Below are 25362 nucleotides of genomic sequence, written 5' to 3'. Positions count from 1 at the left end.
ACAAATGACATTTTTTAACTTATATCTTCGGAACGGCTAGACCTGCCTTCGCCAAAAACTGATCAGCACGTCTCCTTATCACCGAATGTTTCTCGAATTATTCAAATCGGTTGACCGGTGTTCCCGAAATCGTCGACAAAAAATTGTATCCGCACATACACACATACATCCATTTTTTTAAGGTATGCCAAAATTCTCAGAAACCTTTGAAACGTAATGATAAATAAAAATTTCCATTTTCGATTTTCGGCTCATTACTATAACTTACCCTACCGGAAGTTACCTTTTCTGGTCACATTATAATTTTTTTTTGTAGAGAACAGACAACAGGGCTTTCTTCAAATTTTGATTTTGTAAAATTTATGAGCATATTGACCTTTCTATTTGCTTTCATTTTCTATCGTTCTACTAATTTTTTCATAAATTTTCAAGTTTGTTATTGAACTGTATATTTGTGATGCTCGCTATCCCTGGCTGCAATTATTGAATCTCTACTAAATTGTAATAACAATGTTAAGTAATAGAAACAGCTTACACAAATCTGAAACAAATACAAAAATATTATTCAAACATATTAGAATTAAAATTAATGCATCAATTACTTACCGAAAAAAATTCGGCATAGCTCAGATTAAAAATTCCTAATAAATTTAAACAAAAATTTCTGTGAAGTAATTGCAATGATGAAGATCTAAGTAGATTCGTCAAAATATTAATATCATCTTTCTTCACAAATAATTTGTGTATGAGACCAATCGTTGTTTCATTCTTCATGAAAAAAATTTCTTTAAAATTAAATATACAAATATATAAAAATGTATAATAATATACTCACTTGTTTTCTTATATTTTCACTATAATACATTAAAATTGTAAGAAACGGATGAACTAAAAATTGCCTTTCAAAAGTAACTAAACCAAGAAGCAAGGCTTTGTCATCAGATGTTATAAAAATATCCCAAAATATCTGAATGCTAATATATAATTTAAACAGCATAACAATTACCATGTACATTAATAATAATAATAAATACAAAGAAAATATTTTGTTTGAGCTTTCTAAGACTTCACAAAGATCACTATGTATTAATAATAAAGTATAAACCCGATGCCGAATATTTGCATAAATTTTATTATTTTTCACACAATTTGGTTGTTTGATCAAATTTTTCAAATCCAAAATCACCACACAAAACCTTTCATTCAACTTATGAAGAACATATACGTATTCTAGTAATATACAATTACTCAAAAACATGGGCAAAATATTATGTAAAGTAAAATTTAAAGCTATACTTTTTAAAGAAATTATTTGCACTATGGTATGAGTTGTGACAACTGACAAAATAAGTGAAATATTTAAAACACTTGTATTAAATAAAAATCTTTTAGATTTATTATTATCAATAAGCACTCCAATTTCTTGAAATTTCTCATCAATTTGCCTAATTTTGTTAAATTCCCTGGTCACTCGATTTTTGCTTCTGCCAAATTTAAACACAATTATAGACAAAATAGCACATGCATTTAAAACTGATTCCACAAATTGACAAACATATGGAATTGTCGGTAAAATTTCTTTAAACACTGTTCCAGTCATTATAATCCATGATTGATAGGCGGAAATTATATAGACTCCCAAAATCAGTGGAGTGACAACAGAAATATTGTTTTGAAGTTTTTTTTGTATTTTTTTAATAATCTTCTGTATATTCATTTTACTTGATATCTTTTTATTCACTCCAATAATAATTATCAAAATAATTATCATACCACTTCATAGTTATATTCATTTTTCCTATATATAAAATATTATATATAAAATATTTCATCTTATTATAATAATTTACTATATTTTATCATTAACCTGCTGATTCCATTCAATAATTTGCTTTCTAATCAACGAAAGTGCCAACGTTTTATTTCGATAGTCTCAAATACATATAAAAAAATATAAGTACTAAGTAAAATTATTGGTTTGAATTATTAAATAGCATTAAATACATTTTTATGTCTGATTCCTCGAAAAACTCCCAAGCACTTAAATCGATACTGATGATTTTCTTAACAAAAATTAAATAAATTGAGAACAATAAATGAATTAAGATATTAAATCAGATTGATTCACTGAATCATATTAACTGAATTTACATAAATCAGCAAGAAATTTAAAATAACTAAAACATGAATTTTAAATAATTGAAAAATAACGTGTGCATCTATAAACAATAAAAGTAGTTTAATGTTTAGTACATTTACTAGATATTTATTATGTAAAATTAATTTTATTGCTTATAGTTGGGCAATTCATTTTCACTCATATAATATTCAACTTTCCAATTTTCACAAAATCATAAATTTCACACTTCAAAAACATCGAAAATCACTTACCTATATCAATTTCACTTTTCATTAATTTTTTATGAACTCCTAGAGAAATACTAAAGCATTTTCAGAAGTAAAATTTCTTTCATACTCCATCACTTTTTATTAATAAAATAGTATATTTTAAAAGTTATGATATTACTTATATTTTTAAATTAGGCTTAATAATTAATTAATCACGAAGTAGAATTCAATTTGAATTGCAAAAGTATCATCAGGTAAGTTGCTGCAGCTCCTAATACCTATGGAATAAAAATACAAAACATTCTGCAACTGGTAATAATAATATCAAAAAAATTAGATAGTGTTAAAATTAATTTGGCACTAATTATAATAATACCCAGTTAAAACCTAATAAGATTTTGATGAGAATCTAATGAGGATCCAATTAGGATCTAATGTAAATTTAGCTAGAATCCAGTCAAATTCTAAAATAAATCCGCAAGAACAAGACAATCTAACAAAAATTTGGTAAGAATGAAATAAGAATCCAGTTAGGAATGTAATAGGAATCTAGTAAAATGAATCCAGAAAGAATCAAATTAGATTGCAACCTGACACCTGTAAGAATCCAATAAAATTCAGGTGAAAATCCAATAACACTATAATAAGAATCTAGAAAGAATTAAGTCTTATTTGAATCCGCATATCTAATATGAAACTAGTTAGAGAGTTTAGTAAGCTCTGGTAAGAATTCAACGTGATTTTGTTAGGCTAATTAATACTCAGTTTCAATTTATAATTAAATTATTATTCAGATATCAGATATCTGATAGTATCCAATGAGATTAAAAAAATAAGTCCAATATGAATCCAATACGAATTTAATCAAATTTTTATAAGATTCTGGTCTAATTTAGCAAGAATCAAGTTAGAGCCTAATATGAAACCGATAATGATCTAATATGAATGTATTAAAAATCCAGTACAAATCTTACAAGATTTTGATAAGAATCCAATAATGTTCAATAACAATCCAGTTAGAACATAATAATAATATGAATAATATGATCAAAGCTATAAAAATAACGTGATAGACAATAAATCAAATTCATAAAAATAATAAAACATATGGTAAGATAATCAGACACATGTTTCACGTTGTCTGGTAATCAGAAAGATAATCTTACTAACGAATCGTATATATTTTTAATAAGTAAAGATTTACTTAGGATTAATATGATAATTCATAGAATATCTAAGTATGATTTACATTAGCATGAATTATAAAAAAAATATATGTAAATAATGTAGTCCTTTGTAAAATTCCAAATTTTCAATAACAAATCGTAGATAATGTATCGGTTCATGTGTGAAACTTATGAATTTGTTATGAACTATTATTTAAACTGATAATTAAATTATTAGTTAAGTGCGATTTAAATAGTCTAATACTATTACTTACATTATACCAGAGTGTGAAATCCAGAGGAAACATTCCACAAGAAGACAAAACCAAATCCCTGTGCATCATTTGTAGAGAAAATGACATCAATCTTGGTTTCAGGGATAAAGGAGTCATTTCACTTATTAACATTTCATTAACAATATCTGTACTTCTTCTTGCCTAGCATTAATAAATAGAAACATTATAAATTTTATATAATATGTATATACATATATATTTAATTTGAGTTTAGAAGTCGGGCGTTACATCAATAAAAATAATATGAGAGTTTTTAGAAATTTATTTAAAATCCATACGTTTCGGCTCGCATCTTAGCCTTCATTCAGTGGCAATTAATATAACTATAAAACTTAGAACTAAATAAATAATATGTAAGAAATTTCATAGAAAAACAATAATAATAAAAATAATAAAAAACACTTACAATTATTATTATTATTATTGTTGTTTTTCTATGAAATTTCTTACAAATTATTTATTTAGTTCTAATTTTTAGTTCTAATTCCATCAAAAATAAGATGCTCAGACATGGTAAAAAGTTGGAAGAAGAAGCATACAAGTTGCCTAAACCTAATTCATTATTTTAGTAACACTACATTAATTGATCATAAAGTATATAATGGGTAATGATAATTCAAATAGAAAATATGTAGAATATAATATGAATTTTGACTTGTTAGAAAATCTGAAATATGTCACTAGGATCTTTTTTTAAGTAAGTCTTCGATTATGAATTTGATTATGAATTTGATAATAAAATTACAATTTACAGTCACCTCTGAGCTTTTTTTAGGTCAATATTTTATTATTTTATAAATTAAGAAGTTTGACTCCAATTTGAAGCTATGACTCACACCAGAGTCAAATTTTCATAATTTCACTAATTTAAGGTAAATAATAAAATACGCCAGTCTAATGAGGTTTATGATTATTTATGAATCTCATACTTCACTAACAAATTGTTAACCCAATAATTATTTAATATTTATTATTAACACGTTAATCGCCAGGATATCAGAAAAAAATCGCATGATAATTGGTAATTTTATTATAAAATTTAGTTAAGTTTTATGTACCAAGGAATTTCTTGGTAAATTTAATGTATTATAAAAAAAATTACAAAAAATCCTGGAAAAACAGTATTTTTTATGTCACACATATATGACTGACTTTATCCTATACTAAAGCATTTTTCTTGAAAGACAAGAAATTTTCAGATTTTGTTCCTGATAGGCTTTCTGGTTTATGCAAAACTTTATAGCGTCAGACACAAATGGCTGACATGGCAATTAACGTGTTAAATATTATTTAATTAATTTACCTGACAATATTGGGCGATAAAGACAAAAATTAGCATAAATATCTGATTATACACCAACCATTGTACTATCGAGTACGAGAAAAAATCAACAATAAAATGCCCAACAAAAATATATTTTACAACAAAATAATACAAATTGAAAACAGTTAGGATTATCATAGCCAATGTTCCAGGAGCATCTATATAAGAATTAATTTTAACCAAGTCAACTAAGGAGTCCAACAAATCAATTTCAATATCCAACAAAGTTTTGACCTTATTTTCTATTTCGTCTTCCAAATTATTTGATGTTTGTGTCAAATTCTTTTGGTAAAACAATAAATTTTGAAAAGTTTTTTGAAAACGTAAAGCAAGCAATTTTAAAGAACAAATGTATCTATGTGAATGAAAATTAACACTAAAAAATGGAACAAATAATAAACTTGCAAAATATAAGTTCACTTTTCCGGAGTAGTAATAATCTCCTATGCAGTGTAATCCTAAACTTGCACTGGTCATTATGTAAAATACAGCCAGCAATATATAAGCAAACTTTTGCAATTTATAATTATCAATTTTAACACCAAGTTCACCAAACTTGCAATCAATTTCAACTATATTCTTGAACCAACAAACGAATCCAGTTTTAACACAAACTCTGCTGACAAAGACACTTGAAACCAAGAAGAAACCAACGCCAATTTCCAAACAACGTCCTACAAACTCTATAACGTCGAATGATTGAAAATGTACATGACTTGAAATTGTCATGACCAAACTTAAAGTATAAAATGAAAATATAAATATATTCCATATTGAAGTGATATTTCGGAGTTCAAATTGTTTAGTTGTTTTGTTTCTTAAACGACAGAACGTCTGCAAACCCAAATATTGCGAAAGAAATAATGCTGGTTGAACAGCTGTATATAAATCCGGTGATTTGGTAGAAAATCCTAGTTTGTTTTTGACCGACTTCAAAATCCCCAACTTTAACATTTTAATTTATTTATTGTTATGAACTCATTGTCAATAGATTCATGTCAATTTTCTTAATTTAATTTGATAGAGTTAATGTATTAATTGGATAATCTATAATTCAATAACTAATGTAATTGATTACAATAAGAGTTTTTCAAAATTGATCAAGTTTATGTACAATGTTAAAATACCTTCAATTAAAATAATTTACCCTTTGGCCGCCTGGGGAAAAAAACGGTTTACAAATTTTTGAAAAACAGTAAAATAGCACATTTCAACAATGCATTGTTGAATTAGATGGGAGTTTTACTGAACATAGACAGTTGTTTGTTTGATTATGTAATTTGTTGTGATATAATTCGTTTGGTTTTCTCAATATAATTGCTCAAATTCAAATTGCATCTTTGTACCCCACCCTACCCTACACTTATTTTCAATGTTACTATATTTTAATAACTAATTAACAAAACACAATAGACAAATTGTAATTCGTATAAACACTAGTGGTGTATGGCATCGTGCCTAAAAGCAAATTGCTGAAACTTCCCGTACCCTAACGAAATGATCGAGGAATATTAAATGTTTTCACATAGATTTTTATAAATATTGTATCATTGTCTAATAATTATAAAAGTTATATAAACTGAATCACAGAGTTAAAATTAATTATTTAAAGTATATAAGTGAGTTTTAGAACTTTAGCCAGAATTAAAACTAAAATCTGAATTATTTTTGATAAAAAAAATTATTTAAAAAAAAAATCTGGAAAAAAAATATTTTTAAATATGCAGAAAGTTTTTTAAATCATCCAAATCGGATGCTTAGTTCTCTCAAAAACTGCAATTTTTTGCACATTAAGCTCGGTATCTCCAAGACCGACTGGACCTGCCTTGCCAAAATATAATCACTACTTCTCCCCGTCATTACAAATTGAATGTTTTTTAGATTATTCAAATCGGATGCTCTATTCTCTCAAAAACTCAATTTCTATTTTCTGCACTCTTTGCTCTGTATCTCGAAAACGGCTGAACCTGCCTTTGCCAAAAACTAATCAGCACATCTCCCTATCTATAGGAATCGAATGTGATCCGTGCGCCTGAAAACGTGGACAAATTTTGTATCCATACATACATACATACACACACCCATCCATTTTTTCAGAGGTATGCCAAAATGTTCAGAAACCTTCAAAACGTGAAGAAATGTAAAAATTTTCAATTTCGATTTTTGGACGATTACAATAACTTACCCTACGGGAAGTTAAAAAGATTATGTCCAATTTCTTATGAGAAAAAATATTGAATATACCAAATATCTAGCAAATCCATCCATCTATCTAGAAAAGAAAAAGATTCTGTCAAAATTTTTTTGAAGAAAAATTTTGGTAAAATATTGTTAATACCCTTATTGATCAACCATACCAATCAACCAATATTTCACTTACAAATTAATCAGATTTCCTAGCAAGTTTTGAAAAAACACTAAAGATAAAATTATCATAAATTATATTAAAATCAGATATTAATTTACTTAGATAGAATTATGAATCTTCCAGTTCAAAATATTTGGAGTAATATGAATTACACTAAAATGACTATATTTTTTATGTCAAAACCTGGACGGTTTATGTTAATCCAGGACGGAGGAGGAGGGGTTTCTTAAATACTGAGAATTGGTTCCTCATTTCCCAAGTCTAATTGTAATTAATAAAACAATCACCAAAAATCTTAATGAAATATGCAGATTGCAATTCATAAAAATAAAAATAAAATAAAAAACTATTATAAATACCTTTTAAATCTGTTTTTTCTACTATTCTATTATTACTAACCTCGAATACGCATTTTTGGGCAATCCTAAGGAACAGAATTGTAAATATTTGGTTAAGCGCCACTCCAAATATTAAATTGAATGCAAAATGACCAGAATAACTAATATTTGCAATAGCAAATGGTATACTGTAAACACTGCAAACTAAAACCACTAAATTTAACAATCTGGTACACAAATCAAGTGGACCGTTAACTTTTACTAACAACAACATCATATCACACAATTTATCATGAATTTCTAGAGATACTTGAATAGATTTATAAGTTGATGTGTTAATTTTATATCTATTATTATGTATTATTAAATTTATTTTTAAACCTCGTTCTTGTAAAATATGCAAAGAACATATAAAACCAGTCATGTACAAATTTTGATTCAAAAATGGATATATAAAGGCCAGCAATAGTTGTATCCGAACTCCATACACACTAGTTGCATGAGACATGTACAATATTAAAAATGCACTTGATACACTAATTATTACATAAGCAAAAACCATTTTAAATGTTTTCTGGTAATTTAAGTCATATCCAAGTACCACAAACATCTGATCAATTTTTCCTATGTTTGTGTACCAAGTACTGAAAAACTTGGAGTTTCTTAATATGCCCACGTAGTACGACATGACACAAATAAAACCACATGAAATTTCAAATAAAGGTGAAAGGATTTCGATGGCGTATCCTTCGTAAATTTTTTTATAAGATGTTGCCCAAAAAAAACGTATGCAAGCCACTATGTAAGCTAATAAAATTATTAAACTTCTCAGAAATAATAACGGTTCATTTTTCATATTATAATGATACATTCCAAAAAGTTTCAAACTGTATGTTAACGGCCGCATTGATAAATATAAATTGTTGGCTTTGAAGAAATTATTTTTTACTAATTTTTGAAATGCTGTTTTAAAAGATTTTGTAAATTTTCGCAGTAACATATTTTTACTCTTTCAAATGAGTTTAATTTTGGCTTTCACTACTTAATTATATAAATACAACGCAAACCTATTTATAAATTATTTCATTAAAACGTGCACTACCTTCGCAAAGCAATTTCATTAAGTAGCAAATTAATTACAAGTTTGTTTATTTTGTCAATGTGTTGTCGAAATTCACCATTTTTTAGGCATATGACACCATAAAGTAAAAATTACTATATATAAAATATTAGAAATAATGTTAATATATTATAGTGTCTTTCATTCACCAAAAGTATTTATGATTTTATCTAAGGCTCATTAACGCTCAAGCAAAGATTTTATTAACTTCCCCTAGGGTAAAATCGAAAATGATTTTTTTTAATATCTTTGCGTTTCAAAGGTTTCTGAACATTTTGGCATATCTTACAAAAATGGATGTATATGTGTGTATGTGTGTGTGTGCGGATACAAATTTTCGTCGACGATTTCGGGAACACCGATGAACCGATTTGAATAATTCAAGAAACATTCGATTCGTATTGATAAGGAAACGTGCTGATAAGTTTTTGGCAAAGGCAGGTCTCCGTTCCGAGGATACGGAGCAAAAAGTGCAAACAATGGCAGGTTCTGAGAGAACAAATCGGTTGATTTGATTGATTCAAAAAACATTCGATTTGTATTGATGTGGAGACGTACTGATTAGTTTTTGGTATAGGCAGGTCCAACCGTTTCGAGATACAGAGCAAAAAGCGCAGAAATTCCGATTAGATCATCCGCTCATAGCGTTGTGCTTGAGCATATCGTTATAGCTCAGTTGGTTGGCGCGTCACCGCAATTTTCGATCGCGATAGTAGATAAGAAAGATATGAAACGTAAAGATATATGAAAAATTTCATTTTCGATTTGTTTGCGATTTCTATAACTTACCCTAAGAAAAGTTAATAATATCTTCAAATACAATTATGGATAACGGTCCAATTTGTTTACCTCAAACATGCATCTTTGAGTCGTTCTCAGAAACATAAATGCATAAATTTGGTTACAAACCATTCCAAAAATGGCATTTATTGTGTCAGCTTCAGTAGAACTACCTGATGCCACTGAATATAAAAAACTATAAGTAGTAAACACAGTCACTATTAAACTTATTAATCTTGTAGCAACGTCTGATGGTCCATTTAAATGCACCAATAATTCTGAAGAATCGTATAACTTATTTTGCATCAAGATTAAGTCATTGATATGGGTTAGAGATGAAATTTCATAACTAATGCGTATTTTGCGTTATTGGGTGTTAATATGTTTATATCTTTCTAAGATCAAGTAAAAAAAGTTGATGTATTCGGAGTAGTACATAGATTGACTCAAAAAAGGAAACATAAATGCGATTAGAACGTCGACATTCAATTTCCAAGATTTTGCAGTTATAAACATGATAAAAGTCAGGAAAATGCATAGGACACTTAAAACAACTTGTATGAAAGTTGTTCTTGCTAATTGCAGATAATCAAAACATATCTGCATTTTCTGGAAATGTTCATCAACTTCATCCAGATCTTTGAATATCTTTTTGAAATAAACCGACTGGTTAAATCTATTAATATAAAATACTAAAACACTAATATATCCACTTGATATTATAAATACTATAGATAAAATTTCTACAGCATATCCTTTATACATAGCATCATAAGGCAATCCACAAGCTAATTTTGCACAACCGTAAGAAAATAGTATCACTATAACAAAACATTTGATGCAATTTAAAGGATACTTTTTTAAATCGAGATCGTTCATGCCGAAAATATTGGAACAATATATCAAAGGTTTTAATCCCGAACGAATATCATGCACTTTGAAAATTTTTAGTAAAAACCTATTGTAACATTCAGTTATTTTAAATTTGATGACCGCCATGGTATCACCCACTTTGGTATTGATTGACGGAAATAAGGTAAAAATATAGAGCATTTTGTATATTGGATTCGTAAATACAATTTAATTGATTAAGAACTCACGACGAAAATATCATAGTGATTAATTATGTAATTGTTTTTTTCTAGAGTTAGGAAATTTAAAACGGTTGTGGTCTATCGTGGTTATATAACTGTGGTCCTTTCTTCGAAATTCCATCATTTAGGGGTCAATTTTCGGAAAAAATAGAAATTTTATGGTGATGCTATGTTGCGGGTCTATATTCTTATAAGACGGTAGTAATTGCAAACAAAATCGAAAATAATTTTTTTATATATCTTTACGTTTCAGAGGTTTCTGAAAGTTGACATACCTTATAAAACGGATGTATGTGTGCGTGTGTATGTGTGTGTGTGTGTGCGCGCGCGTTTGTGTGTGTGTGCGGATACAAATTTTCGTCGACGATTTCGCGAAGACAGATTAATTGATTTGAATAATTCAAAAAATTCGATTCGCACTGATAAGGAGACGTGCTGATTAGTTTTTGGCAAAGGCAGGTCCAGCCGTTTTGGAGATACGGATAAAAACTTTCCAAAAATGGTATTTCAGTTTTTGAGAAAACGGAGCGTCCGATTTAAATTTAAAACAAAATAAAAAATAATCAAGATACAAATATAACAAAAATGTCATTTTTTTTTTCAAAAATTTCAAAATTTCTCAAAAATCTATTTTTTTCAAAGTTTTTTTTTATAATTTACTTTTGGGTACGGAGTAATTTGCCTTAAGGCACGATGCCATGTACCATTAATTATTAATATTATTTACCTCAAAACTGCATTTATTAGCCGTATATATCATTGCAAACAAAATAAGTTGTACATATATCAAGAAATTCATAAAAGAGCACTTCATAAAAAATCCTTGGTCAGTCAACATCTGCCAATTATCCCATATAAAATATATGTAAAAAACTGTCAGCATCATTATACCGAGCAAAACTATCATATTAAAAACACCAGTCATATACAAGAACATATTTTTGATCTCACATAAATCACTTTGAATACTAATTATTTCTTTTATATGATAACGCATTTTGTCGTTCATTTGAATTTTATTAAAATATTTATAAAGAGCATCGGTGGCAAATGCAAAATAAGAGCTCATTACAAAAAATAAAAGGATGAAACAGGAACAGTTACAAGTTATACACAACAAAGGCAAGGAGTAAGCTGTTAATATTACTAGACCCACGAAATCTCCGTCAATGTTGAAACTGATATATTGCAAAATCAAGCATATCGAAGTATATAAAAAAAATAATATAATTAGGTATAAATATATAAACACCCGCTGCTTTTTATTATAAATACCGATATCCAAATCACGAGCACGATTTACTACGAGCTCCAGTTTTTTAAAGTAAAATGGCATTTCAGTAGCAAAATAATATCTATTAAAATTGCAAGCAAATACTAAAATAAAGTTGATTGATAGAAGGAGAAGATCGCTAACTGTATTTAAGCCGTTATTAATAATATCGTAATATTCAATGTCAAAAAATTGTTTAATAACAGCATAGGAATAATAACAAAAAAAGACACTACTTATATACATTTTGCCACGTTTTTTCATACAACAAAGTCCGATATTTTCTGCGATTAAGAATATGAAATTTAAAAAAATCAGTAAGGATTTGTCTTTATAATGATTTTTAAATTTGGTTATAAATTTGGTTCTCAACACGTTCATAATTTAAAAAACACACTTAATTTACCAGATATCTGAATCTGTCTAAGATATTAGAAACCGCATATTTATTAATTGAGCTCAAAATATAATGATAATTAATTTTTATTGATTAGTGTATTCACATTATGCGTGGATTCTAATATTGTTTACTATACAAAATTATTTTTCGATTGACCAATATGAAAAATATAGAATTATATATTTACTAAAAAAAATTGACTAAATTTCACAACTAGTTGTGTATAGCATCGTGCCTTAAGAAAAATTGCTGGAACTTTCCGTACCGTAAATAAACATTCGAAGAATAAAAATAATCAGTCAACAAAAATGTTTATGAATAAATATTATAAAAACTAGAATTTTCATTATTTGTTCCTTGTAGACAAAATGTAAAAACTTATTTGATTAGAAGACGTTGTTTATATATGTTCGAACCCGATCAATCAGTTCAGACTTTTTTATCTACTAACGCGAACAAAAATTGCAGTGACGCGCCAACCAACTTAGCTATAACGACATGTTCACGCATAACGCTATGAGCGGATGTCTAGGATCTAATAGGAATTTCTGCACTTTTTGCTCTGTATCTTCGAAACGGCTGGACCTGCCTTCGCCAAAAACTAATCAGCACGTCTCCTTATCAATACGAATCGAATATTTTCGAATTATTCAGATCGGTTGATCGGTGTTCCCCAAATCGTCGACAAAAATTTATATCCGCACACACACATCCACACATACACATACACGAACACATACATACACACATGCATCAATTTTTTTTAAGGTATGCCAAAATATTCAGACAAATTTGAAACTTAAAGATAGGATAGCCACCAAGTAGTTTTTTCCAATTGTGATGTAAATTCAACATATTAAATATAGTGTTTTTGAATTATTGCCTGAACGGCAATTTTCATTTAATATCACATTTTAAATTTATAATATCAAGCAAAATTTAATATTACTACTGCTTGATATCAAGCTAGCCACGGCGGTACCAATTAAAAGCATTACCTCGTATCTAAATCGCACCGTCACATAAGCCATTCCAAAAAAAATCGCTTGTGCATATATATTCCAAAAAAGCAGAGAACCAGGTACCATTCCCAATGACTTCGTCTGCATAATTTTCACCAGCAAATCAAAAGTATTGAACACTGTTAAACTTGTAACTGTCATTAGAAACAAAGTATTCAGCATTGTGGTTAAACTAAGAAATTTATTCCTCATTTCCAATAACGCATCTTGGATTTCTACCAGAGTTAAAAGTTTTATTAAACCATCCATGCATATTTTGCATCGTGGAGTATTTTTGCAAGATTTTATTTTAGCAATTGAAAATTTAACTTGGAAATTTGTTGCTGTCAGAAGTATCAACAATAAATACATTATACTTATGTAATTAGTGCAATGTAAAAACACAGATAGTAGTGGTAAAGTAAACGCAGCGTTTGATAATATATGGACTTCTCCTGTAATTTTATATATGCCAATACCAAAGAATGCACTCGTACCAAATTCAATAGTAAGGGATCCAATTAACAAGGTATATATGAGCAATCGCAGTTTGGTATACTTTAATGCATCATTCATCAAACTTCCGAGTTTCTTCTCGTTTACCATAAGTTTTTTGAACCAAGTTGTCATTTGATTCCCATGCAAAAATTTTGATACAGTATTAACTACAATCCACATAGAACAAGTTCCAAAGAATAATGAATTTCCAACTGCTGTTATGATTCCATCGATGGATTCATTCGACCATTGCCAACCAGCAGCAGTTGATATCAGAGCGTATGTGGTAAATCCCAAAAATATAATACTGCAAATTTGTCCACTAGGATAATTTTGATTTTGTTTGAAATCATTTCCACTTATTGTGGATAAACCGACGTGCTCCGAAAAAAAGAAAATTATTTGAAAAATAGAAAAAAACGTGCTATTTTCAGTTTTCTTTCTAATGCGCTTTGTGCCACCAAGAGACATTTTTTCATATTATAGAAGTCCCGCAAATCATTTGTATTAATTTAATATTTGAAATTTATCTTTGTTAGTTAAAAAACAACAGTTACTAACGTCTTTTCTCTTAATATGTAATGAGACTAAATACATAATTTTAATGCTTTATAGAGTTTTCCGATATGTTAATCAATAATAGGCTCTAACTACCACAGTTTTAGATTATATTCTGCGATTGTGATATAATGAGCTATTAGGACTTCATATATTCTAATGATAAGTTGTCTAAATATATTAATTGATGAAATCGGAAAAATTCGAAACTCAAACAAATAAATAGATTTTCATCATCATGAGGAAAATAAAACCGTAGGGTAAGGTAAGCCTCATGCTTATGAAAACAAACCTACATTAAAATCAGTTTACGGTAACAAAAATTAATCTTATTTACTGTAGAATTTCTTTAATTTCTTCTTTAGCAAAATACACAAAAAACATAATTATTATTATACAATTATGCACATTACCCGCCGATTATGATAAATACGAGAGAATCCATACACCAGAAATCAATCTCAACTTGATCAAATAAATTGAGATTTAACGACTTTCAACATTGTGACAAAACTTTGATGAATTTTTATAATTAACTCTCTTTTTACAGGCCTACAATATTTTGGTGCGATAATTATCAAAAAAAAAGTTTCGGCCATTAATTACGAAGAAACGACCCGGTGGATCGTTTGCAAAAACTAATCTACATAATTCCCAACTCCCAGTAAACCACAAACGTTCAATTAAGTTAAAATAACGTAGCACAGAAGAAACATCGTTACGTAAGTGGTGGTTAATAAAACGTAAATATTACGTATATTTGTAACTAGTTTTAATGTGGTTGTAAATGGTTTTTATATTTACAGGAAATTTTATTTTATTTTTAAGTAACGTTTATTTTCTGATTTGGAAGCATAACAATGACAAAACCGTTACGTTTTCGCGCAATTTGGAAACGTGACAAAACCGTCACGTTATCACCGTTACGTAACAGGCCGTTACCTTTTTGAGGCGGAAATGAGGCACCTGTGCGCCTTCTAGGTTACGTAACCGTTATGTTCGACATTATATATGTAACGTTATATTAACGTTTTAATTGCGTTTTGTGGTTTACTGGGCTGACACCTTTGGAACGTTTTTTTAAGTTTTCAAAATCGGTTAAGTATTTGTAGCAAATATGTGACCAAAAAAATTGCAATTTTCTGCTAAGTTTAAAGAAATGGCTCGGCGGATCTCCTCACAGAACTAATCAACGTGAAACTTTATTGGGTTACACCGAATATCTTTCGAATATTTGAAATCGGTATAGCCGTTTTTAGGGAAACGTGGACAAAGAGCCAAATGTCAACTCACATACACTAACACATGGTTTTTCCAATTTTGGCTACAAACAATTCAAAATGACTTGCAACATTGATACAATAAACAACAAAATTAGCAAGTTAATTAGTCATATGCATATATATATATATATATATATATATATATATATAAAATTTTATATATTATATAGAAAAAATTTTTTACCTTCTTCCAAATTTTAGCTTTCTTGTAATCCCAATTGTTTTAAAACTGAATTATTCTTATATTTAGAAACATATTATAATTTCTTGTTGTGATTTTTGAAAGTTTTGAAAATAATGCAGCTGTGCTCATGAAAAAGTAATAAAATAATACCTTATATTAGAAAATCAATTATTAAAAGAATGTTTAAAAAATATTATAAATATATTTATTTATAAGTATTCATTAACATTGTTTTATAATATGATGTATTTTTAAATCCTCTATCAAATTCATTTACCTTCCCCAATTAGTACTAAATCCTTTGCAACTTTACTTCATAGTTAATTTCGTATACAACCTTTTATCAACTAATATGATTAATACTTAAAAATCCAAATGGAATGGATAATCTTTATGACCACTAGCAGAATCAAATGTAACAAATCTTTTATTTTTGTTTAAAGCATCCAATTTTTCAACCTCTTCATGAGATAAATCAAAATCAAATACTTGAATGTTTGAAACAATTCTTGATTTTGTTACAGATTTAGGAATTGGTACTACACCGAGTTGAACCTGCAATTTGAAATTTAGAATTAATAAGCTTTGCCATAATTTGGTTTTTATTTGTAAAACATACCAAGTATCGTAGTACAACTTGGGCTGGTGTTTTATTGTACTTTTCTGCTAACTCTTGCACAACTTTGGGAATTGATACACCTGAGCGAGCAGTATCTATTGAACCTGAAATTAGATATTTGGAAATAGTTCAGCTAAAAGCCAAAAAAATGATATGTAATAAAAATTATATTGATGAGACTAATTTAATAATACCTAGTGGTGTATATGCAACAATGACAATATCCCTATCTTTACAAAACTTTGTTAGCCTTTTCTGGTTGATACTAGTATTGACTTCAACCTGATTGACCACCGGTTTGATAGTACAATGCTTGAGAAGTCTTTCAACTTGTTCACTGTTAAAATTAGATATACCAATGCTTCGAGTTAATCCAAGTTTAACACATTCTTCCATTGATTTCCAAGTATCCACATAATCAATATTATTATATGAATTATCAGAATCCTAGAAAAAAATTGCAAACAAATCATTAAATGAATTCGAAATATGTGCAATATTTTGCTTCAAGTTGTAATTATATAAATGTATATTTACCTTGTACGAAAAGGGCCAATGAATTAGAAATAAGTCTAGGTAACCTAATCCGACATTATCAACTGACTTTTTACAGTACTTTACAACTTTCTCAGGCTCATGGTAGGTGCACCAAAGCTGAAATAACAAAATTAAGATTAATTTACGACAATTGATGAAAGGGAAAAATATGTAACATTAAAAATATTAACTTATAACTTCAGAAATGCAAGCAAAAGTTAAGGTGCATTTTTTCTTTATATAGTTGTTAAACTCTAAAGTTTTATTAATATGGAATACTACCTTGCTTGTGATAAATAAATCTTCTCGTTTCACTACTCCTTCTGCTATTTTTGCTTTGAGGCCCTCTCCAATTTCTTTTTCATTTCCATAAATATAAGCACAATCAAAATGTCTGTATCCAGCATCAATGGCATCTTGAGCTGCACGCTGTGCTTCTCCGGATCTAGAGGCCTATAATAAACGTTCAATTTAATAGATTTTTTATTAGATTAATCACAGTGTTTTAGCGTTCAACATATATTAATTAATATATGTTAAACGCTAAAACACTGTGAATCTATATATGTATATTTATATTTTGATCTCACTATTCAAACAAAGCTGATGCTAATAGAATGAACAAACTGTACTTACTTATAATTTTTGGTATATCTTAAAGAATATAAGAAAACAAACAACTTTCGACATTTAAGAATATAGAAGCTAAAGTAGTAAAGGAGTGGGCAAGGCCACTATTTTGAATATAACTATAATTAACCTATTTTGCGTATTTTACTGCAAAATATTATCTACATATATAAGAAAATTAATTACCTTATATGTGCCTAAACCAAATACGGGCATTTCATGTCCATCATTCAACTTTATTTTAGGCACTTCCATTTTATTTGTATTGTACACTAAAGAACGTATTGTATTTAAAAAAATCTTACTATAAAACCTAGTCATTCAACTTATTAAATTGTAATAAATAATTTAATATCAATATCTTGTCAAATGGATCTTGAAATGGAAGGTTAGGATAACTTGTTTTCAAAAAGTGACAGTTTAATCAGGGGTTACCAACCCGAAAACTGTTATTTTCCGTTCTGAAGTTGTTGCAATTTTTCGTCGATTTTGATTTAAATTTTAATAATTATGAATTCATATTTATAAATATGATTTTTAACACCAATTACACTTTTTACTAATCATTGATTAAATATTTGTGGGCAACAATCAGCATGAAACATTGTTGAAGTAAAACTTCTTTAGGAGCGACTAGGGTGTAAATCCATAGATAAATAAACATAAAATCTGTGAAAATGCAACGGAAATAGCGTTACGCCCGAACTGTGATAAGTAGTCGTGTCACGTGAATAGAAATCTGGCTGTTTATTTATCTGATAAGGAAATCAGATAAACATTTTAAGGTTACATGGTAGTACAAATCTTAATAATTATAATAATAATAGAAAATGTCTGAATCAGAAGAATATTTTACCCTGTTCACCATAAATTGTTATAATAAAAATAATAAAACAGATGAAACATTTGTGCCGTAAACATAAGTTTATTGAAATAATTTCTATATTATTTGTAGTTTCTATAAATTTTTGAAGTTACTAAAATGGAAAATATTTTTTGGGCAAGACAGATATTGCAGCTGCTCAGACAGAAATATATATTACTACATGGTAAATCAATTGCTATACTATAGCAATAAAATATATTGTAATATTTTAAATCTTTTATTGGCTATATAAATATTATAAATATAATAATGTTTATTTTGTATGGTTCTGAATTATGCTATCTAATAATGTTTATATACATTACAATTACATACAATTGCTATACTATAGCAATAAAATATATTGTAATATTTTAAATCTTTTATTGGCTATATAAATATTATAAATATAATAATGTTTATTTTGTATGGTTCTGAATTATGCTATCTAATAATGTTTATATACATTATTTTTCAAAAATCTATATTAAATGGATATTCTTTATGGCCTTTGGCAGATTCAAATGTGATATATCTTTCATTTTTATTCAGAGAGTCCATCTTCTCAACATCTTCATCTGATAACTCAAAGTCAAAAACTTGAATATTGGATACAATCCTTGATTTGGTCACAGATTTTGGTATTGGAGTAACTCCAAGTTGAACCTGCAGGAAAAAAATTAGTTTAGTAAAAATTATAAATAAAATTACACACATTCCCTTTATTATAATTATTGCAAACGATCTAAAACCATTCTTAATTCATTTTCTAAATAAACAAAAAATATCAAAACAACAAAGAAAGCCATTATGAATAACAAATAACAATGCAATAAATTTAATATACTTATTTATACAGAAATAATTACCAAATATCGTAGTATTATCTGTGCAGGAGATTTGCTATATTTTTCTGCTAATTCCTGAACTATTTGTGGAACCCCATTCACACCGGGCCTATTGGTGTCTATTGAACCTAAAGTATTAAATTATTATAAAATATTCTAATATATTAATTGCAAAAGCAAATTTAAACTGATTTCTCATGATTATATATTTCATAAGTACTTTATGTTTACCTAAGGGTGTATAACCAACTATCGCAATCCCTCTATCATTACAGAATTTAATCAACCTCCTTTGATTAATGCTAGTATTAACTTCAACTTCATTAACAACAGGTTTGATTGTGCAATGTTGCAACAATCTTTCAACTTGTTTACTGTTGAAATTACTTATTCCTATGCTTCGAGTTAAACCTTGTTTCGAACATTCTTCCATGGATTTCCAAGTATCAACAAAATCCACATCGGCATATGACCCATCTGAGGCCTGGAGAGAAAAATATAAATGAAAATGTAAATAATTATAAATGAAGTATGGTATATATATGATTGCCTTGAATGAAAATGGCCAGTGTATCAGATATAGATCAAGATATCCCAAGCCGATGCTATCGACAGATTGTTTGCAGTATTTGAGGACATTTTCTGGTTCGTTGAAAGTGCACCACAACTGAAAAAATAATGGTTGGATAAAAAATAAGTAATTTAATATTTAATTTAATTTGGTCAATAAATTACCTTACTTGTAATGAATAAGTCTTCCCTTTTCACAACTCCTTCATCTATTTTAGCTTTAATTCCTTCACCAATTTCTTTTTCATTTTGATAATAATAAGCGCAATCGAAATGCCGATATCCTGCGTCGATGGCATCTTGAGCAGCTCGTTGCGCCTCTCCATCTTTGGCCTTTATAATAAAAAACAAGTAAGTTATTTTTGCTAATTTTGTTATATAATTATTATTAAATACCTTATAAGTTCCTAGTCCAAAATTCGGCATTTTTTGTCCATTATTAAGCGTTATATTTGGCACTAACATTTCGGATGCACTACTCGCGAATCTGCAAATGGTGGTTAAAATTGATGTTTATATAATTGTATAATGAATTTGTTATTATCGGTTAATGATTATTGTTAATTATTGTTTAACTTTATTGTAATTCAAACGTGTATTTCAAACGCTTGTATACAAAATAACAGCTGTTTGGAGGTTATTATATAAATTTGACATACAGGGGTTGGCAACCTTCATGGATGCTGTACTTGAATTATATTTTTACTTATATTTAATTTATCAAAATTTATTGCATGTATACACTGCAATTACTTTACACGTTTTATTAAATAATATTAAAGTAACAAACGTTTATATATATATTATATTTTATATATAAAATTCTTCTGTAATGATGTATGAAAGGATAGTTCTCCTAAACGATTATTCGGATTTTGATAAATCTTTCTGAAGTTTGTTAAGGAATTTTTTTAAGATTTCATGATTTATTGGAATATAGTTAGATTGTAGAAATAAATGGACAAAATTACAAAAAAACGCTTATCATTGAACATATTTGAAGCATTCTTTAACATAAAAAACAAATGTAGAATGTCATCTGCCAATTATTTTAATTCACTTATTAGCTAAGGCAATATCAATATTTTCAGTTGTACATTTAAGATCAGCTATATGGATGTATATACATTTTGGTATAGACTGTATTGCAAAAAACATAATAATTTTTAACTAATTCGTAAGTATACGTTATTAAAAAAAATTGGAACTTTTGAATTGTGAACATAGGTACAGGACAACGTCTGTCGTATATATATATATATATATATATATATATATATATATATATATAATATACATATATCACTTTTTCTTTAGATATGGATCAACCGTCCCAGCCAGGATCAAACAATGAGGGCGAATTCTGTAAAAACCTAGAAGATATAAAAGAAAAGTTAAACAGCCATTTAAAAAGGCGAATGCAGGAAAACACACATCAGAGAAAATCCGCCGAACCAGTAACTTCCAATAAAGTTAAAAGAAGTAAAAAAATCGACAGAAGTGCATCCGTCGATAACCAGGAACCGGAAGACACTGTTATAGAGGCTCACGATGGTCCTCAAGATAACAAAAGAGAACCGGATATTCTTAGTGAAATTTTGAACGAGAAAAAATTAAGCCTGATGCAAGATCCTAGTGTCACAGAATTTTTGAGAAAACTGTACACGAAAAGATAGTTTTAGTTGTAATATATTTTAAGTAATAATTATTGCATATTGTATATGTATATGATTCATATTTTTTATATTTTAGACCTTATGTGAATTAATGGGTACAATGTACAAGGCATAGGTAAACGAGTATATTTAAATGATACAAGATATATTTAAAAAAATATATGAAATTAATAAATGTTTTTTTTTTTCTTCAGGGATTTCGAAATGTCGAACCTTGTATTATTAAATTTCACATAAATCTATCAAATAAGTTGAACTTAAAATTCCATTTTCTTTTAATTAAAATTTATTTTTTGTAACAGTTTGCAAAATAAAAAAAATAAAAAAAACATTTATATTTAATTATAATACAAATACAAGGGAGAAAGCGTTTAGAATAAAAATATAATATCTTTGAAAGCGATAATAGTCTTGTAACACGTTTAATATGTAAATAATTTTAAGATAATTAATGCAATTTAATGAATATTTTTCAAATACATATATATGTAATAATTATTAATAGTATTAATATTAATGATGCTTATATGTGAGTTATAATATTCATAACTAAAATGCATTAATCTAAAACGCCATGCAATAAACAAAAAAACACGTCAAACTTCACCAAAAAAATCATGAAAAAAAATTATAAAATTTTCGAAAAAATGAATTAGAAATGAAATAGTCTAATTACCAAAAAAATAGCAAAATAGGAAAAAAATACAAAAAAATAGTAAAATCGCCACAAAACAGTGGTTAAAAACTATCAAAAAAAGTAACTAAGTAACTAAGAAAAAATGGTGAAAGTCAAAAAACGTGAAAAGAAAAGTAAAGCTGAAGATAAATGCAAAAAGAATAAAGGACGTAAATACAAAGCTTCACAACGAACACTTCTTTTATCACTACCGAAACTTCCAGTAAAGGCAAAATATGATTATGAGTACTTCAAATCTTGGGACGTTAAGTAAGTACCTTTCAAAAATTAGAAATAAAATTCAAATAAGAGAACTATTCATATAAAATAAAATGTTTGATAACTAATTATTAAAAGAAATAATTAACTAGAACGCAAAAAAATTTATAATTTGGTCTTAGCTAAATAACTAAATGTGTCATTATAATAATGGATAGTACTGCCATGGTGCAAGTCCTTGAGCTGAGTTAAACCCCAGATTACCCCTTGTCATTACACCCCGCAGTGCCCGAAAATGGGCTAATATATTTTTGATTTATATTTTCAATAGAAGATTAGCATTGCTACTGCAAGATGTCAGGTTGTCCACAGTTCGAAAAAATAAATTTATATAATATTACTTTTATCAATTTTAGGTTCAACAATGGCAAAGGTTCAAGATTCGAAAGACCAAGTATCCGGGATGAACCGTTCGAATGTCCGCCGCGGACGAAATCGAACCTACAATATCCTCGACCAGACAGGGTGGTTAAAAAATATAGGCCGCCAAAGATGCGAATTTCTAATGTCTCTAGAAGTGCCCTCAAAGCGAAACCCAGCGAGAGGGTTGTTTCTTTGTCTGATCCAAAAATGGGGTAAATAATAAGAACATGTAATAAAGCTTTAATAGTGCAGTTCTATTTACACTGTTTTTATAGTTAAATTAATTATAATTTATGATTCGTTTTATATGTAATTGTAGACGAATTTTGGAAGTGCGAAAAAGTTTCCATGAAATCATGCCAGAACAGAACCGTAAAAACTTGGATGAGTTAATTCAGAAACATCCTGAAAAAATTACTTATTATATGAAATACGTATATGAGTAAGTATGATTATATAATTTTTATTATTTTAAGCTTTCTAAGTTCCTATACTAAATAAAATTAGATACAATTTGAACATTAGAAACTAGATATTTAATGCTTTGCTAATGATTCAATTTATTATGAATTTCGTTATAGATAATTTTGTATGTCTTTATTTTTAAGCCGAATTAAGATATGTACTACTTAAGGCAAATTGATTTTTTTGTTTAATAGAAATAATCAATTGATTATCGGTAAAATTGTATCCTGGTCTTGTACGTAATTTGTACGTACGTATCCTTACGTAATTGTACGTAATTTTTGCGCAAGAAAGTTACATATGTTCGTCATTTGTACGTAAGATTGATGTAAAAAATATGTAATAATTTTTTCCATTTTATATAAGTGGATAATGTGGAAATATTTTGTAATAATTACGTATAATTTATGAAAAAATGGCGTAGAAGTGCCCTTTTTACACACATACATATATACATATAGGCATGTCCGTTTAAAACGTTTAAAAATTCATTTTAATTCACGCTATTACGATGATATCCTGAATTTCTGGATTAGTTAAAATTAATTATAAGCAAATGATGGCAAAATAATTATTTTAAATTTTATCTTTAATTAATCAATGAAAGTTAAATATTTTTGTTAATTTACAGGCCAAAAAAGAAACCAAGAGGATGGACTAAGAAAGATTGGAGAAATCATCAACCGTACATAAAGAAATTGGCAACTCCCAAACGTTGTAAGAAACCTCCGGATACAAGGGTACGAAAATTTTATCAAAAATAAAATTAATTTTCCTTTACCAATATAATGATATTTTTATAAAGAATCGAAGGTTTAATGGTAAAGTAACCGATTTGCTAATTTTATGTTTTTTTAATTTTCCAAGGCAAAAGGCATGAGGTCTTAAGACAAATTGCTTGAACTTCCTGTACGAAAATTAAATTATTTAAATCTAATCATTTGTTTTAATCGATTATAGATAAAAGCTCGCAGACCTTTGAGAAAACTAATGCCTGGCATCCTGTCCATGAGTGAGCCTAAATATCGGTATGAAAAACCACCGATCATAAGATATGGATATCCCCCACAAAAAGCATTGCATTACGAAATTACTGATCGTATGCAACAAATTGCAACACCTTTGCCTAAGAAATATGATGATACTCCATATGATTACACATACATATCGCCAAGTGCGCTTAAATACAAACGTAAGTAATACCATCATCAACCATTAAAAAATTAATATACTTATAATTATCTTGAAGTGTAAATGTTGCATACCAGGAAGTAGAGGTGTCCATATACTCAATAGAAATTAAGATGTTTATGGTTTCTCTGCTGTAATTTGTTTTCACATTGGTGATATTTCCTCCCTAATCTTTTGCAACATTTTACATTGAAACATCTGAAAAGAAACACAAATTTGAAAACAAGACTAATGCAATCATATAAAAACTATCTTCTATTCATCACACATTTAAATGTTACAATTGAATGTTTCATCAGCTATGATCCCTCACATTTATTTTTTCCTTGTAGCAACTCCGAGAATATTAGAAATGGCTCAAGCAAAGACCACAGCACAAGCACCTGATGCGGACTTCAAAGAAAATGCTTTCCAAGTTAGTCCGAATGCACTAAAATATAAACCATCAAAAAGAATATTGGAGATGGCCCAGCCTAGAGGAAGCTGATAGAATTTGTGTAAAAATCTTTAAGATTGCAAGTTCAAATATTTTTATCCAAATGCGTTTTATACAAAAAATAAAATCCAAATATTGTTTGAACATTTTATTTTTAGTAACGCCTAATATGTAC

General features: G+C 28.0%; 4 protein-coding genes across 4 annotated transcripts; 2 read left to right on the top strand and 2 right to left on the bottom strand.

Annotated features, from left to right (window-relative positions):
• Nucleotides 1-16395: 16395 nt before the first annotated feature.
• Nucleotides 16396-18148, bottom strand: LOC113386366 (1,5-anhydro-D-fructose reductase-like). Its single transcript, XM_026624150.1, has 6 exons — nucleotides 18005-18148; nucleotides 17471-17641; nucleotides 17189-17305; nucleotides 16846-17098; nucleotides 16652-16755; nucleotides 16396-16587 (listed from the first exon to the last, which is right to left on the bottom strand). The coding sequence occupies exons 1-6, from the start codon at nucleotides 18137-18139 to the stop codon at nucleotides 16396-16398; spliced, it is 972 nt and encodes a 323-aa protein (XP_026479935.1). The 5' UTR covers nucleotides 18140-18148.
• Nucleotides 18149-19077: 929 nt separating this feature from the next.
• On the bottom strand, nucleotides 19078-20636 carry LOC113385182 (1,5-anhydro-D-fructose reductase-like). The gene is made up of 5 exons (XM_026623001.1): nucleotides 20498-20636; nucleotides 20267-20434; nucleotides 19763-20198; nucleotides 19553-19659; nucleotides 19078-19349 (listed from the first exon to the last, which is right to left on the bottom strand). Exons 1-5 carry the CDS (start codon nucleotides 20564-20566, stop codon nucleotides 19158-19160), a joined length of 972 nt encoding a protein of 323 aa, XP_026478786.1. The 5' UTR covers nucleotides 20567-20636; the 3' UTR covers nucleotides 19078-19157.
• Nucleotides 20396-21787, top strand: LOC113385183. The gene is made up of 2 exons (XM_026623002.1): nucleotides 20396-20452; nucleotides 21419-21787. The coding sequence occupies exon 2, from the start codon at nucleotides 21421-21423 to the stop codon at nucleotides 21775-21777; it is 357 nt and encodes a 118-aa protein (XP_026478787.1). The 5' UTR covers nucleotides 20396-20452; nucleotides 21419-21420; the 3' UTR covers nucleotides 21778-21787.
• Nucleotides 21788-22556: 769 nt separating this feature from the next.
• On the top strand, nucleotides 22557-25238 carry LOC113386365. The gene is made up of 6 exons (XM_026624149.1): nucleotides 22557-22723; nucleotides 23089-23307; nucleotides 23415-23537; nucleotides 24192-24300; nucleotides 24521-24752; nucleotides 25084-25238. The coding sequence occupies exons 1-6, from the start codon at nucleotides 22557-22559 to the stop codon at nucleotides 25236-25238; spliced, it is 1005 nt and encodes a 334-aa protein (XP_026479934.1).
• Nucleotides 25239-25362: the final 124 nt, after the last annotated feature.

Source organism: Ctenocephalides felis, unplaced genomic scaffold, assembly GCF_003426905.1.
Source record: "Ctenocephalides felis isolate EL2017-DRISC unplaced genomic scaffold, ASM342690v1 CF-g0.4_SCAFFOLD_03571, whole genome shotgun sequence".
NCBI lineage: Eukaryota > Metazoa > Arthropoda > Insecta > Siphonaptera > Pulicidae > Ctenocephalides > Ctenocephalides felis.
Note: the sequence above shows the minus strand (reverse complement) of the source record. Positions and strands in the feature narration are given on the sequence as shown.

Coding starts and splice junctions, on each gene's coding strand:
- LOC113386366 (XM_026624150.1), bottom strand. CDS start 18,139: ATGACTAGGTTTTATAGTAAGATTTTTTTAAATACAATACGTTCTTTA. Junction 17,642..18,004: donor TTGGTTTAGGCACATATAAG/GTAATTAATTTT, acceptor CGTTTATTATAG/GCCTCTAGATCCGGAGAAGC. Junction 17,306..17,470: donor ATTTATTTATCACAAGCAAG/GTAGTATTCCAT, acceptor TTGTTATTTCAG/CTTTGGTGCACCTACCATGA.
- LOC113385182 (XM_026623001.1), bottom strand. CDS start 20,566: ATGTTAGTGCCAAATATAACGCTTAATAATGGACAAAAAATGCCGAAT. Junction 20,435..20,497: donor TTGGACTAGGAACTTATAAG/GTATTTAATAAT, acceptor TTTATTATAAAG/GCCAAAGATGGAGAGGCGCA. Junction 20,199..20,266: donor ACTTATTCATTACAAGTAAG/GTAATTTATTGA, acceptor TTATTTTTTCAG/TTGTGGTGCACTTTCAACGA.
- LOC113385183 (XM_026623002.1), top strand. CDS start 21,421: ATGGATCAACCGTCCCAGCCAGGATCAAACAATGAGGGCGAATTCTGT.
- LOC113386365 (XM_026624149.1), top strand. CDS start 22,557: ATGGTGAAAGTCAAAAAACGTGAAAAGAAAAGTAAAGCTGAAGATAAA. Junction 22,724..23,088: donor TTCAAATCTTGGGACGTTAA/GTAAGTACCTTT, acceptor TATCAATTTTAG/GTTCAACAATGGCAAAGGTT. Junction 24,301..24,520: donor AGAAACCTCCGGATACAAGG/GTACGAAAATTT, acceptor AATCGATTATAG/ATAAAAGCTCGCAGACCTTT.